At 53.9% G+C, this 16,309-nt stretch overlaps 1 protein-coding gene across 6 annotated transcripts in view; it reads right to left on the bottom strand.

Annotated features, from left to right (window-relative positions):
• TTC28 (tetratricopeptide repeat domain 28) overlaps positions 1–16,309 on the bottom strand; it is a 700,618-nt gene that overhangs the window by 34,188 nt on the left and 650,121 nt on the right. For all 6 annotated transcript variants that reach the window (XM_009438072.5, XM_001172489.6, XM_054675651.2 and 3 more), the window contains one exon: positions 1,976–2,120. In XM_009438072.5, coding sequence (XP_009436347.1) covers positions 1,976–2,120 — 145 coding nt within the window. The remainder of the gene's footprint in view (positions 1–1,975; positions 2,121–16,309) is intronic.

Below are 16,309 nucleotides of genomic sequence, written 5' to 3' on the forward strand. Positions count from 1 at the left end.
GGTATCTCAGAAGCTTTAAGCTGGAGAATTCTCTGCAGTTTTGGTCATCTCATTAAAAGGAGGACGCAGGAGAGGGTCATAATCCTAAGAAGGGAAGGACAACCAAGCACGTGCAAGGACTGCAAGAATGTGCATGCAAGGATGTGATCGGATCCGGGAGGCCCAGGAGCACAGGGAAGGCTTGGAGGGACAGTGGCAGTGACCCGGCACTCGGAAGAGGTATCTGGGCACAAGAAGCCACTGCTCGCCAGGCACACATTCACTGCTGCTGCTGCCTCAGGGGCTTTATGCACCTGTATGTTTTTTTTGAGATACGGTTCAGTTCTGTCACCTAGGCTGGAGTGCAGTGGTACAATCATGGCTCATTGCAACCTCGATCTCCCAGGCTTAAGCGATCCTCATACCTCAGCCTCCCGAGTAGCTGGGACTACAGTTGTGCACAATCATGCCTGGCTAATTTTTGTATTTTTTGTAGAGACGAGGTCTCGCTATGTTGCCCAGGCTAGTCTCGAACTCCTGGGCTCAAGTGATCTGCCCGGCTTGGCCTCCCAAAGTGCTGGGATTACAGTCAAGAGCCACTGTGCCTGGCCAGGTGCTTTACACATTTGTCTAACCTGCTCTAACCTGTTGCATTGGGTGTTACCATCCTCATTTTCTAATGAGGAAACAGATACTCCAGGAGGGGAAGCAGCTTTGCCATTGTCACCCAGCCAGAAAAGGGCAGTGCCAGATGCAAATCCAGCTCTGCTGGTTCCCAAAGGCTCTGTGCTTTCCACCACACCCTGTCCCCAAGCCAGAGAACATCCAGAGGGCACTGGCAGGTAGCGCAGCCTCCTGACAAATATTAGGCAAGACACATCCTTGGAAGGCCAGGCAGGGAAAGGTATAGGCATTTTCTGGGGACAAAGAAATCATTGTGCAGATGTGGTTTCCCGGGGATACATTTCTCCTCCGTCATTTGGCTGGAGCAGAAGAGAGAGCTGCTGAAGGCCACTCCAACAGCTGTGAGACAAATCTCCCACCTGGCTGCAGACTGCTGGGAAGAAGGGGCCATGCATCCTGGCTAACAGCAGCCTGCTCGCCTGCTGCAGGCTCCCTGGGCTTTCCTAACAGTCTACGCAAAGGCATCTGATGGGCTCACCATTGGGATTTGCGAAGATCCTGAGCCCTCCAGCACTCTCTGCTCAGTCAGAGGGCTGTGTTTGAATTAAAAAGTGATGTGCAAAGACCAGGGCAGGTGAATACACACCACAGAAAACCTGTCTGTGGCAGATTATGCAAGGGTGTCTTTAACATTAGACTCTATGGTGGAGTCAGTGATTCCCAACAATATCTGAGGCTGAGGGCAAGAGGGAGGTGGGAATTGATTCTCTGAGACTCCATCTCACCAGAAAGCATAGCCCTGGCTCGAAGTTGCTCAGACAAGATTCTAGGATGAGAGGTGGGGAGGTGGAGAAGCATTCATTCCCAGTAGGGTGTGGGCGCAAGGTGCAAAGAAGCCCTCTGGGAAGGGCACAGCCACGGCCACATCCCCGAGGCATCTGCTAGGTGGGAAAGGGCAGCCTCGGCCTCACACTGATGCACGGCCCCTACTGACAACTGCTTAGAGGTGCACCTGCGCCTCCCTGAGCCGCACCATCACTCTGTTGGGCAGGCTGGGAAGGGAGCATCATTTCATTTTGTACATGAGGTCACTGAGGCTGAATGTACCCGGCTTGTAGGGAGCAGAGCTAGGGCTTGAACCCAGATTTGCAACTTAAAGCTCAAGGCCTCATCCACTACCAACCAACCAAGTCTGTGCTCCACCTTATTTTTCCAATGCTCACTGAGAAGCTGGACAGAGCGGACTTGTGTTCTGGAAAGCCTCCGGTTGTCTCGGGAGCCCATTTTGGTGTCAGAGGGATACATGTGGGCGCTGACTGGTAAGCGATGTGTTCTGATGCGGAGGAGCCTTGTGCCCCCAGGAGGTGCTTACCCCTTCCATGGGCGCGATGAGCAGGTCATACAGGGCACGGAGCGGGGGCTTGGCAAACGAGCTCTGCCTCCTGGGAAGAGAGGAGGTCCCGTCCTGGGTCGGTGACACAGTGTTACTGAACAGGCTCGTCATGCTCTGGCAGCTCCTGGGGAGGGAAGGGCCGAGGGATCAATCAGGGCCACTCAGACAGGCAAAGGCTCACCCTGGCCCTCCAAGCCATGCCCCTGTATGGAAGGCAGGCTGAGGCTTCACAGCAGCACCCCCGGCAGCCTCCCTCCCAGCTCCGTTCCCTTCTCTTCCCTTTCAGGTAATTTTCACACTACGGTGAGCACTGTCAGAAACCGCAGGGTAAACCAGCTGCACACAACAGCTTACATTTCTATGGAGTTTTTCTACATAATCAAATGTCCCTAAGTGCTGTTCAAAGGATTTAATTACATCCTGTGTGGAGCAATTGTGTGCAGGCAAACGTGAGGACCATTAGGAATCAGCGACAGCCACCAAGCCGATGAGGACAGTGCCCCAATGCCAATTAAGGTACCAAGGGGGCTGCAAACAGGACAAAGAGCATGTTGGCCCCCACCTTGGGCTCAGAGCAACTGCTGAGCACCCACCTGAGCCCCAGCACGGGCTCTGTGGCAAGGCAGTAGAAACCCCTGGCCCCATGGCCTCATTGGGAAGATGCTATGACCAGGCAGCAGCTGCAGAGTGGGTCGGTTTGAGTATGGCTGTATAGTTTTGTTTCGCTTTTAAATTTCTGTTCCAATGTTTCCAGGCATAGTTTTATTAATACAGAAGCATTTTCAACCCCAAGGACCCCAAGCTTCATACTTCCAACATGGGATGAGAGCATTCACTGATTCATTCATTCACTCATTCATTTGGAAAATTTTCCCCAAGCACTGGCTGTCTGCCAGGCACTGGTATAATCTCTGGGAACCTACAGAGGACAAAATGCACAAGTGAGCAGAAGAGATACAGGGAGGGGAAACGAGTCCATTTCCAATGCAGCAACAAGGCTGCCCACGTGCATCCTCTCAGCACCTGCCCTGTGGCCTGGCCACTGTGGCCGCAGCACAGCCATCAGTGACATTCTGTGCCTGATTACTGGACAGACAGTGATTTTTTTTTTTAAACAGACAAGGTATCATCCTTCCTGTAGGAGATAGCTTAAAAAAAAAAAAAAAAAGACAAATTGTTGCTCTGTGACCCAGGCTGGAGTGCAGTGGTGCAAACATAGCTCACTGCAGCCTCAACCTCCTGGGCCCAAGTGCTCCTCCTGCCTCAGCCTCCTGAGGAGTTGGGTCCACAGTTATGTACCACAACACCTAGCTAATTTGTAAATTTTTTTTTTTGTAGAGATGGGGTCTCACTGTGTTACCCAGGCTGGTCTTGAACTCCTGGGCTCAAGCAATCCTCCCACCTTGGCCTCCTAAAGTGTTGGGATTACAGACGTGAGACACCACACCCCACCATCAGTGATCTCTTAACCTCGATTTAGACACTGTGCATAGTTTAAGAGTTTCTGCTACATACTCTAGGACTCTTAAGGGCAAAGACCATGCCTTAAACCAGATACACTGCTGAGGTTCAGTAGGTACTCTGGCTACTGGCAGTGACAGCAACTAGATTGTTGCCGAAGAAAAGCACAGAAGGCTGCTCCTCTCTGCTGGTCCAGGCCAGGAGCTGTGACATCAAAATAAATTATTTGAAAGATTCAGTGATGTGTTTTCCAGGTAAGGTTTCTACCCCTAGCTCTCTCCCACTCCTCCCAGTGATCTTGGCAATGCACCACTTGACCTAAATTCTAGGGTCATGCCAAGCCAAGCTCTCAGCACCCTCAGCCCCCAGCCTGGTGCCTGTGAGAGAAAAGCAGAGCAGCAGGACTTGGAGGGCCAGGGAGCCCACTCACGTCCGCTCCCTGGCCTCACTCACTCTGGAAACGTGTAATTACAAGTGACGAGGGCTGCAGCATGTCTTTGCCATCAGAGCCAGTGAAGCACAGATAACCCCGGAGTGACACTCAGAGGCTCACTTAATTCCACAGAATACACTGCAAAGAGCAATTCTCCCCTCAAGGAGAGATTACCAAATTGCTCTCCCGAGGAGACGCTTTGGCATGACGCGCGGTGTCTGTCACGGCACTGTTGGTTACCACACACACATGTTCTCAGCAGACAGGCAGCATGGCCCTGAAGAGCCTAGGCTGCCATCCAGACAGCAGATGGGCAGCAGCAGGAGCACTAGGTGCCCTCTTCCTATGTACCTCAAGTTTCACAATCTAGATGATGGCCTGGACTATGGGCTCATGTACCCCCAACTTGAGGTGCCTGAGTCTGATCAGTCCAGCTGGGGGCGACCAGGGGGAGTGCCATGCTGCCAGACAGTGCTGTGGCCCAAGGTCCTCAAGATAACTGATGGGGACACTCCACAAACCTCAAGGCCCTTCGGCTTTGAACTAAAAAGGCTCCTACTAGAGAAAGAGACCCCAGCTCTAGGGAGTTCTCAGGACAGCCCCAGCTGTCCAGGGAGACCCAGGAGTTCCTTCAGCTGCTCCAAAGCTTGGCTACTTACTCCAACAAATCAGAACCAAACACCCGGCCCATCTGACCCCTCCCTGAGGAGCACAAGATGTCAGGTTGGGCAGTCCCTGGAGGTCTGGGCAGGGTACCCCTACTGGCAATGCTGAACTACACAAGGAAGTGCCAGGGAAAGGCTGGAGTCTGATGCCGGCCAGCAATTCAAAAGAGGAAAATGTCTGGAAGAAGTGGTGGACAGACCTGCTGAGCTCGAATCCCAGCCTTGGGCACTGCTTCATGCCCTCCAGTCAGGAGCAGTGTCATCTAGGGGCAGGGAGTGTGGGGCCTGGAGAGGATGGCTGCAGCACGTGGAGAGCCAGACAAGGCTTGGGCATGTGAGCTAGAGACAGGCCTGGGGCAGGAGGGCAGAGACCAGGCTGTGGATTCCAGGGCCTAAGTGCTAACGGCGGTGGCATCTTTTTATTGAAAATGCCATGAGTGCCAGAGGCATCTAAGGGGCCCGGTGGCGCTAACCCATCCCACATATGTCACTGCCCATGATGTGCCAGGCACCATGGGTGCCACCCAGGCCATGGGCCTTTGTCCTGGGTCCCAATGGAGGTGGGGCAGCACCGGGGAGATAAGTCCCTGACTCCCACTGCTGGTCGGGCTGAGCTGAGGAAAGGCTCTTTGGGACAGCACCATTTGATCTGGGCTACAAGGGATGACTTGGTGGTACCCTGCCTGGACAAAGTGGAGGAGGTCATTCCAACAGAGGAACAACATAGGGAAATAGAGACTGGGGTACTTGGGGCAGTGAGTGTGAGAAGTCATGCGGACAGAGGGCTGGGGATGCAGGCCGAAGAAGAAAGTGGGCCAGATGGGCCTGGGCACTGGGCAGAGGATCTGGGGTTATCTTTGGGGAGAAGCAGTACCTCTTACCTCTTTAAACAACCAGGCTTGCCTGATCAAGAAGTTCCTCTCCCCAGGCTACCAGTTGTTTCCTAGGGGATGAGCATAAGGAGGCCACCTGTGTCAACACCCCTCCCCTGAGAACATTCCCCCATCCCCAGGGCTAACACAGTGCAGATTCTTCAAGAACCAGAGATTAATGGGGTGGCCAGGGCTCCAATGAAGGCTCTGCCTCTGAGTCTCAGCTGAGCACCCCCTGCCTGGAACTTGACCTTGTCCTGCTCTCTCCAGGCCGCCAAGCCCACCTGTGCCCCATCAGCACTTGCTGGCCTCTGCCCCCCTAGATGCCACATCAAGCACTGGCTCTCAGCCTCCCACCCTGGCCCTTCTTGCAACCTGGCAGCTCACAGACCAACTATTTCTGGAGCAACAGTTCCTGGGCACTGACCCTAGCCAGCCCAGTCTGGGTGGGCCCAGCAGGACCTGGCCACGAGGCCCCTTGCATTCAGGCAGGCGGTCCTTTGAGAATACTCCTCTGATCTGTGCTGCTATTCAGTGTGTGTGTGTGTGTGTGTGTGTGTGTGTGTGTGTGCGCGCGCGCGGGGGGCTGGGAACCTGTCCCTAGAGAGATCCTTTCCAAAATAAAAACAAAAGTCTAGAAATAGTTGGTAATTATGAAACAACAAACCAAAAAACCAACCAACCTGAAACCGTGATTTGAGGTCAAAGTAAATCCATCAAGACTTTCTCCCTGAGCAGGAGGCATCTGTGGCTAGCCGCCCAGCCCCGCAGCAGCAGCCTTCGCAGTCCTGCATCTGCTGGGCCCAGTGCTGCCTTCCTGCCCACGCCTCTTCCTTAGTAGCTCTTCACGCAGCAGCTGCCTCTGGTTTCTCCACGCTAGTGGCCCTGGTCCACCTTGACAGCAGCCACATGTGGCTGGTCCCCACTGGGGAACTGCCCTGGGACTGATAGGCTCAGGGGCAGGGAATGGGAGTCAGGGGTCAGGGGGATGGCAGGCAGGAAACCAAGGCCAAGAGCTACTGAGGGTCCCTTGAACCCTGGGAGCCCTCCGCCAGAGATGCGCATGGTGGGAGGGTGTCAAGCTGGGACTCAGAGGACAGGATGTGGCAGGACACAGCCCCTCCCTGGTTGCATGGGCGGACCCAAGGTTTCCTTGCCTCCCCGATCATTAGTGCTGCTGCTGCCTTGTGCAGACTGCTGGAAGCTGGTAAGGGTGAGCTCCCTTTCACATGCAGTTTCTGTTCTCACTGCAACAGTTAAAGCAACCAATTGCAGCTGTCTTACTGGGATACCTCTGCCTAGAGATCTGCATAAAGATATATTCCCAACAGATCAAAACAGCAAAGCAGTCAGCTCCTTAGCCCTGAGCCTTAGTGTTCACAGCTGGGAGTGGATCACCAGTTTGCCTAGACATGTCACCAAAGAGCTGTGACTCTGGCAAGGAATGTCACTTCCCTCTTTTCCTTGCTGGTAAAATAAAGGGTTGGGCTAAAGTTCTTGTAGGGCCTCTTCTAGGGTTTTTTTAAAATTTTTTTTTACTGATGATCAATCCAACTGGAACTTCTAGTTTTAGAAAATGAAAAATCTCCTCTATCTAGGCAAGCCCTCAACCCCTCTGCTGAACCTCAGCCCTTCCTGTGTCTCCTCTGTGTGGGCATCAGGCATGGGACAGTTAGGGTGCAGGCTCAGCTTTCTGGTGGTGTAATCTGCCCAGGAGAGTTGGCACTACTGATACATGTCCTTGTGGTGGTGTGGTTTTGGGCCTCTGAGTCACAGCTGGCTGGCAGCAGGCACCCCAGGCTCTGAGCCCCAGGCGGCAGAATGCTCACAGCGGCTAACAGGTGTGCACTGGAGTGTGACGGATGACCTGCTCTCTGCCGTCCACCTTCCTACACTGTCACGACAACCTAGTCCTTCACTGCTTTGTAGAAGAACGGCCACAGAGGGCCGGGGGCTCCTCAAGGCAGCACTTTAGAGTATATATAGTATTGCTCTGATCTCCACAGGCCTTTCACCCTGGCTGACTTCTCTTTGCCTCAGCTCTCTGGGCTCTAGAGAACAGTGCTTTTCGCTTGCTAGAATGGGAGCTTTGAAAGGGGTGGAAACATGCTTCCCACGTGGCAGGAGCGTGAGCCGTGGCAGGGGCCATGCTGCCCATTTAGGAATGAAGACAGCCCAGAGTAGAACACACATGCACTCCTCTGCCGGCACAGCCAGGCCTGCCACGGCGGCCTCACCGGCTCAGGGCCTGTGAGGTTACTCCTCCTCTTCAGACGAGGAACCAAGGACCAGAGAGAGCAAGAGACCTGCACAAAGCCACCAGGCTGGCAGGGCATCAGGCCTCCCACTTGGCAGGATAGGGGCTTTTGCTGTGCCCTCCCAGCCGCTGTGTCCCTAAAGGTGGTGTGATGGTAGGTGGCCCCTCCTGGGGGCTGCGGCTCCAGGCTTCACAGCTGCACCACCCCGGGGCTCCAGCAGGTGGCACTGGCTCACTTTTCTCACAGTCTGTCCCGTGGCTGCCGGGACCCAGTTGGACTGACAGCCTAGCTCTCAGCAGAGGATCCTCTCACCTCACACTGTCTTTATTGGTTTATTCTTCAGATGATGTTTATTAACCTACTTCAGGAACATTTTCATTTTCTCCAAAGCACACAGTCTGTGTGGTGGCGGGAAAAGGAGAGGGTCCAGCATGCATCAGAGAGAGGTGAGGCCACAGAGGGTCTGCGAAGAGCAGCCAAGGGGCAGAGGGGTCAGGGGCGTGACTCATGTCTCTGGAATGATGACAAATGCCAGCTGGGCTGGGCTCGTGAATCTTCCCTTCAGGGAGGATGAAGGGCTCTATTCCTGAGGCAGGAGGAAGCCAGCGCACTGCTCACACTCCTTTGGGCAGTCTGTGCTGTAGCAGTGCCTGTGAGCGAGGATGAGCCTGTGTGCAGCTGCTCCCTGGCTTCCCATCCACACTCAGCTTAAAGAGTGGAGTTAATTCATGGTGCAGACAGCAGCCTGGGCAAGTCCCCCTCCCCCAACACACACACACACACACACACACACAGAGCTTTCTCAGGCTCTCACACTCTGAGGTGGAGAGTGAAATGCACACACCCACTCTGCTTGGGCCAAAAAACCTCTTTCAGGCAGCTGGGACCCAACAGACCTCACTGTGGAGTCTGCCCGCCCTGCCTTCTGCGAGGCAGGCTCTCACCTCAACCCACTCTGCTCTGTCACCCCTCACCTGGCTTCCAAGGCAGCATTTCTGCAGCAGTCTGGCATTGAGGAATCAGGTCTCCCACGTGAAGAACACAGCACTGCCTCCTTGGCAGAGAAGCGTCTACGTGGGGTCAGCAGATGAAGAAACAGGGGCTTGACTCTCCCTTAGCCAAGGCTAAGAAAAGGGCTCTGGCTCAAGCCTGAAGATGACCAGGATGGTGGGGGCCCACCTAGCCCTGAGATTCTGGCCCTCCTGTCTCTGCAGTAGGGCTGACCAGATGGCTGGGAGGAGGGAACAAGCATGCTAGAGCTTAGTGCAATCTCGAAGAACCTCACTGGCTGGCTGGGGCTGTCTGCTCCACACACATCAACCCAGAGGCAGCCACTACCATGGGGCCAGTGCTGTGAGACTGCCTGGGGAGGGGCAGCTAGGAAGGGTACCACCTGAGGAACGCTTTGCTCCTCACGGCACCAAAGAGAAAGGTGGTGCTCATTCACCCATTCAACACGGGCTAAGTGCCTCTTTGGTGGCCCTGGGTGAGCTGCAGGGGGGGAATTCAGTGAACAGGGAGATTTGGTCCTTGCCCTCATGGAGTTCACAATTTGATGAGGACCAAGCAAGGCCCGATAGCAGCTGTGTACATGTGTGGTCACATGTGTGCGTCTGATCTTAACGCTTGAACACAGGTGGCAGAACGAGGCCTCTGGGAGTGTCTTCCTTTCTGCCTCTTCCCTGTGTCCCGCCCTCCTGCTCCTCTGGGGCTCAATTCCTCACCAGGCACTTGGTTCCTTCATGGTCTGTCTAGATATAGGGCCAGGAATGCTCACCCCAGGGCACATCTGGCCATGACATCTTTAGGATGGCTGGAAGGGAGGGGTGAGAAGGGAACTAAACTGGTATGGGGCATCTTCTAGAGTACGGACATGGAATCTCAGGGCCAGGTGGGCCCCCGCCATCTTCTGGGCTGTGACGTGAGTACACCACTCGCATCCTCTTCCAACCCTCAGCCCCGTTCACTGTGACTAATGAGTAAACAAAGATGCAAGGTTAAACATCTCCTCTAAGGCAGCAACATCAGGAGCAAGGCCCCACCACTCCATGCAGTCAGGCAACAGAAAGCCTGTGGCCTGAGGGGGGGCCCTCTGCTCTCTGGGGAGCCAAAGGCCTGGTGCGGTATGGCATCAGGCCCTGAACCCTCATCTGCCTCATCTGGCTTGTGCCCTCTATCCCAGAAAGGCAGACACTGCACAGAGCACCAGTCCAGGGGCCATCTGTGAAGACCCTGTCCCCAGGTCAGAGTTCTACAGGGGTCAGGGAGGGTCCTCGGTGGTGGCAGCTCATTCAAGGTGTGGCTGCCATTTCTCAGCCCGCCATTTCTCTTCTGATCAGACACATGGTCCTCACCTTCTCAGGATGTCTTTATTGCGCATATTCACCTGCCATGCCCTCTGTGCTGCTCTGCGGTCAGGCTGCCCTGGGGGGAATCCTGCCTCTGCCCCTCACTTGCTCACCTGCTCACACTCACTCAGGTGAGCCCCTCAACCCCTCTGGGCTGCAGCTTCCTGCCTCACAGGCGAGGACTGCACCTGGCAGACTGTCAGTGTAGCTCCTGCTCTGCTGGGATCGAGCTACCTGGAAAATCCTTTGGTTCCTTCCTCCCTCAACTGAGCCCTAACCAGGATGCTCCTAAATCCCCTCTGGGGCTCTCAACTGAGCTGCATCTTCTGAGGTAGCTGGCCTGAGATCTGAACCTGAGTTTTAAGACGTCAATGGAAAAATTAATTGGCAAATACATTATATTTAAGTAACCAGAGATGCCTCAATTCAATTAAAAAACAGGATTCTGAAACCATTCAGTGACTTCCCTCCACGAACATCCTCACACGAAAGGTTTTCTCCTCTGGGAGGTGAACCTGGTGAACACTGCATTTTAGGTACTTATGCAATAAGCTGCGGGCGCTTCTACCTGTTCCCCTCCTTAATTGCCATGTGCCTGGCTGCTCCTCCAGAGAAGAGCCACAAGGCTGGGCAGGTACAGGCAGGGACCCTGGCTCTTACGGCGGTGCCTGGCTCCTCTCAAGCCCAGGAATGAATCTGGAGCTGCATGTGGTTTCTCTCCCCTTGCTCTTGGACTCTCCTGGGCATGCTGGGTCCATGGTAGGTTCCCTGCCTGGGCTAAGGGTTATGGCACATGCCTCCACCAAGAGGGTCTGCACCTGCCCTCCTGCAGGAGCCACAGCAGCAGTTGGTGGTGCCCGGCCTCTGCCCACTCTGGGCATTGTGCTGTGGCCATCTGCTCTTTACTGTAACAAGTATGAGGCTCTAGGGCCAAGCCTGGAGATGCTCACCTTAAAAGAACCTGATGCCCAGGCCAGCCTTGCACAGGCTTTTCCTGCTGACCCCATTCAGAGATCAGAACAAAGGCCCGAGCCAGGCAGTCATTGGGGTGGGCTTCTCAAGTGCTCAGGGATGGAGAGAAGAAAAGACAACCTCATGTATGGCAGCCTGCCCAGCTGATGCATGTCCAGCAATACAGCAAAACCCCCTTCCAAAGGACTTTCCACTTTCAATTTGTGGGTCCAAGCCTGTCCCTGAAAACAAACCTGTGGGGTTGAATTCACTTGTTCACAGAGAACCTCCAGAGCTGGATTAGTCAGAGTTGTCTGAAGACAGAATATGCTGCCTCAGGAGGTAGTAAGCTCCCTGTCATGGGAGGAATTCAGGCAAAAGATGGGTGATCACCTGGCAAGGGAGTTAGATGGATGAGGGCCTGTGGGGCCGGAGCACTGTCTTTGGAGTCTGGCAGACCTGGCTCCTAATGCTGGCTCTGTCATTTTCTAGCTGTGAGACCCTGGGCAACTAACTTAACCTCTCTAAGCCTCGGTGTCATCATAGTACCCCTCATGGTTGCTGCAGGGATTAACTAAGATAACACATGTAAAGCACTTAGCACAGTGCTGAGTGCTGGGAAGTAATCAGCAGACGCGCACTGCTGTCATTATCATCTTTGTTATTGTTGTTATAGTTACTTAATTCCCTCCCTCCCTCCCTTCCGTGCCTGTACCTACTTAACACACAGCACCCTGCTAGGCTCCTTGGGGATACAGAGATAAATCAGAAGTGACTGAGCCTCGGGCGAGTGCACAGCCTGGGAGGGGAGAGGGCATGGACACAGGTGACAAATGCAAGGTGCATGGTTGTGGCTCCCTACCCGCAGATAAAGCACCAGGAAGTTTTAGAGAAGGGAGAAACGTTTCCAGTAGGGGCAATCCAAGATGGATTTGTGAAAGATGCTGTGTTTGAGACAGTGCCTCAGGGGAAAGCCCTCTTTGGCCATGTCCCCATGCCCAAGTGAAGACCCTGAGATGTGAATGGGCAGGTCTGGGGTTCCTCTGGGTTAGGACAGAGGGTGGGGGGAAAATGGAACAGGAAATGGGAAGAATGGCAAGGTGGGACTGTGAAGTACTCAGATGCCAAGCTCCACACTTCCACCCAACCACACTGGAACTCCTGTGACTCCTGTCAAGAGAGGGACACAAACAAAACTGCGCCCCAGCCAGAGGGGGGACAGCGATGACCATCAGCCTGTCCCAGGTGGGTGGTAATGGGATCAGTGTGAGGAACAAAGTCACATCCAGTGAGGGGCAGATTTCATCTCTGCCACTGACAAGTGGGCAGACTTGGCTTGGGGCAATTCACCTTGCTGAGCACCAGCAACCGTTTGAGGCTGTTGATAGGCATCAAGATAGGCAGGGACAGGACAGGGGCTCCTGCCCAAAGCCTGGTGACTGGAACCAGCAGCTGCAGCAGCTGTTGGCAGGGAAGATCCTTGCCCAGAATAGTCACAGTGAGGTGAGTATGGGTGGATGGCAGCCATGGCATGCTCTACATGCCCACATTTAATGTGGCACAGATGACCTGGAGGTCAGAGATGGAGAGAACACTCAGCTCCTTATTGGGGCCAGAAGCCAAAGAGGCATCAACAAGGAGCAGGGGACAGAGATGCAGGACCCCAGCCAGGAAGCTGGGTATGCAATCTTGGGGGTTCAAAGCCAGGGCTATAGCTGTAGCTGACGGCAGATTGGGTCATCACTCTGCATTTATTCAAGGTGTTTCCAGTGGCCCTGAGAGAGGTTGTAGCAGGAAGAAGCATCAATCTATCAGTTTCTTGGTGGAGATTTGATCTTTTAGATCTTTTGAGTGGTTGATTCACCCCTCAGAAAAGAGCCTTTGGTGCCGTAGAAACCTCAGACTCAAGGTGGGGAGAGAAAGAAACTACTTACTACACAGCAGGATTGATCTCGTCATCATTACCCTTATTGCATCCTAGTAACTACTCCAGCGGTAAGCAAACGTAAAAAGCTCAAGGTCACCTTAACAAAGGGCAGAGCCAGGTTTCAAATCAAGGTCTGGCTGGCCCCAGAGCCCAAGATTTCTCCTCTGCACTGTGTGCCTCACCACAGACAAAGGCCTAGACCTGGGAAGACAGTGATTAGCAGATGGCCGGCCTACACTGGGCTTTTGCAGCACTACTGCAGCACGCCTCCGTATGGCCCTAAAGCAGGGTGGCCCACATGTACGTTCATAAAAAACCAGAGCCTGGCCAGGTACGGAGACTCACAAGGATCCCAGCATTTTGGGAGGCCAAGATGAGAGGATCACTTGAGCCAGCCTGGGCCACAAAGCAAGACTCTGTTGCTACAAAAAAATAATTTTAAAAAATTAGCTGGGTGAGGTGGTGTGCACCTGTGGTCCCTGTTACTCAGGAGGCTGAGGCAGGAGGATCACTTAAGCCCAGGAGTTTGAGGCTGCAGTTAGTTATGACGGCACCACTATAACCCAGCCTGGGTGACAGAGTGTGACTCTGTCTCTAAACAAAAAAAGAACTACAACTACACATCCATGCAGACGCACACACAGCAGGACACGTGTGTGCCAGGTCTCAGCTTACCGGCCAGGCTGGCCTTGTGGAGATGGCTCTCCTCTCCAGTCACTGCTCTCCACTGTCCTGCTGACACTTTCTTCCCTGTGCCTTTAGGAAGTCCTCCTGTGTATTACAGTCACTGCATTCCCTCCCACCTCCACTGTAGGCCAGGCTTTCACGCATGGATTTGGAGGGCAGGGCAGGCTCTGGGAGCACTACTGCCTCTCCACTTTCAGGGCCTGACCCTCAGGTGTTGAGGGCAGAGGGGGAAGAGGGCAGGGAAAAGCTCTGCAGGGTTTCCTCTGCACCCCTCAACGTGGCAGCAGCTCTGGCTCCCCCAGACCCCCTCCACTCTGCCACTGGCTGCACACTCCATAACATGCGGTTGAGGTCCCTGCCCAGCAGACAGCCTCCTGGGTGGGGAACCAGTAAGGTGCTGGGCCCATGTGACCCACCCAGCAGGACATACACACACACCCGTGCCACGTTAAATGTGGGCACACTGAGCACTGTGGCCGGCCCACTCCCACCTAGCATCCTCCCTACTTTCTTTTCTCCCTGTTCTATAGTCATGGAGGCTGGGCCCATGGGATGGAGAGGCCTCTTTCCCCATGTAGCAGGACCCCAGTTTTTGTTGGTGATTCTCTGGAAGGACCCCCAACCAAGCTGAGGTTCTCTCTTGCTGATTCCTTATCCAGTCTTCTGTGAGAGACCAGAAGTGTTTCTCACAGGGCACTAGAGGGAAGTTGTCTAGCAGGGCACTAGAGGGAAGTTGCAGAGACCTGAGGGTGGGCTCTGGCCCTGTTGTGCACCTCTCTTTAGAAAAAGAAGACTTACTTCTTTGTCGTCTGTTTTGGCTCTAGTCACTGCTCTCTGGACAATAAGAAAGTCCCTCTCCACATTGTGTCACACACAGATATAAAGTGGAAAATTAAAGACCTAGGATGCTTGTTGCACCAATGGTGGCTTATAGAAGTCAGGAAACTTCTCTGGGATACTGGCCCTAAATGACTCTGGATGGGTGCACCTTACTTAATACCAACGCAGTCCCTGTCGTCCAGGATCCAGGATGCAGTCAAAAGCCTGTCCTGTTCTTCTTTGTCTTTTCTACAGCAAATGTGATCTGCTGACTGACCCAGGTCCGATCACATACGCACATATCATATATACATACCACACATAAACACACACATACAAATACAACCCTGCTCATACAAATACATACATACATTCCCACAGAACCTCCCCCGACACACGCACAGACACTTACATGCATGTGCTGGCCTACCAGTCCTCCGCGTCACTCCCAAAGGGTAGGGCTGCTGCTCTGCCCTCTGGGGCTCACACCAAGGTCAGGGTGCTGGCCAAGAGAAGGGTCTTTGTTTTTCATTCAATAGCAGTGCCTACCCTGGGTTCAAAATGCAAATGTGTTTTCTGCCAATAGGCAAGAAGAAAAATAGTGATTGCAGAGACCTCAAAAATGACAGCAGAACAAAGAGCAATTCCTGAAGTGGCAAGGGAGAAAAACCTAAAGCCAAGTCTCACTTGACTCGCATTAGCTACAGAGGCCTCATTGGCAAATCAGTCCAGGAAACCACCAAGGAACAAAGGGGCCAAGGAATCCATAAAATCACCGAGCTGGAGAGCCCCCGGAGAGGGAAGCCCTTACTGCTCCAGTACACAAGGCCCTACACACATGGTTGCTTCCATATCACCTCTGTTGGCTCCAGGCTACGAGCACTCTGCAAACACTAGCCACTATCAGCAATCTGCAGAAAAGCTACTTCTAGCCGCTCTGTTCAGTCACAAGCCAGTGCACTCTTAGCCCAGATCCCTGGCCATACATGGGACAGAGAGGGAGGCCTGGGACCCCACAGTAGGGCAGGGACAGGCTGGCAGGGAAGCTGCGAGGCATGTTTTGGCACCTGTTCACGGGCAGATCTCCCTCCTCTCTGGCCTATGTGTGCTCAGCTATAAGACGTGAGGCTGCACTGAAAGTTTGCCAGGGAAGCTTGCACTGTTCTAGCAAGGATACCTTTGCCTCCGTGGTTCCCTCAGCTGTAGCTCCACTCTCTTGTGGATGAAGGCCAGAACCCCCCTTCCTGGCTTCTGAGAGAGGCGCCAGAGAACACACAGTGTTGCAAACTTTCCTGGGCCTTAAGGGCTTACCACATTGAAGCGAGAAGAATGCCGGCTATTTCCCTCATCCAAAGGGTCGGGGTTGGAAGAGTCTGCAGAGACCCCTTCAATTCCTTTGCTTTTCTGAGGGTGGGACTGGATTGGGTCAGACCTTGCCAAGGGAGCTGGGTGCAAGCTCCGGGGCTGTGGGCCTTGCTGCTCCCCACTAGTCCCCAGGGCTGGGCACAATACTCAGCCTGGCTGGGGGCGGAGATTGTGTTGTATAAGCGAACCAACAAATTAATCTACAGCATTGTACTCACTGGAGCTATTGCAGGGCTGCTCAGAAGGACAGAAACCATCTTTCCAAAATGAGCACTCCACCATTCAAAGTGCACAGCACCCCAAGCCTAGGGTTGATAAGCTAGGGCCCTAGATATACCTGGCTTGACCCTTTTCTTCCATAGTGCTGAGGTCCTGGGGGAACTGGTTCCTGACTGCTGGAGTGCCTGCAACCAGGTCACCATGGATGCCTGACTGTCTGCTTTGGCAGCTCTCTCCTGTGAAGGACTTGAGGTAGGAAGGGAAGAAGGATGGGGAGGCTACAACCCAAGATGGCCAACAGCTGCTGC

Source organism: Pan troglodytes, chromosome 23 (genome assembly GCF_028858775.2).
Source record: "Pan troglodytes isolate AG18354 chromosome 23, NHGRI_mPanTro3-v2.0_pri, whole genome shotgun sequence".
Taxonomy (NCBI): Eukaryota; Metazoa; Chordata; class Mammalia; order Primates; family Hominidae; genus Pan; species Pan troglodytes.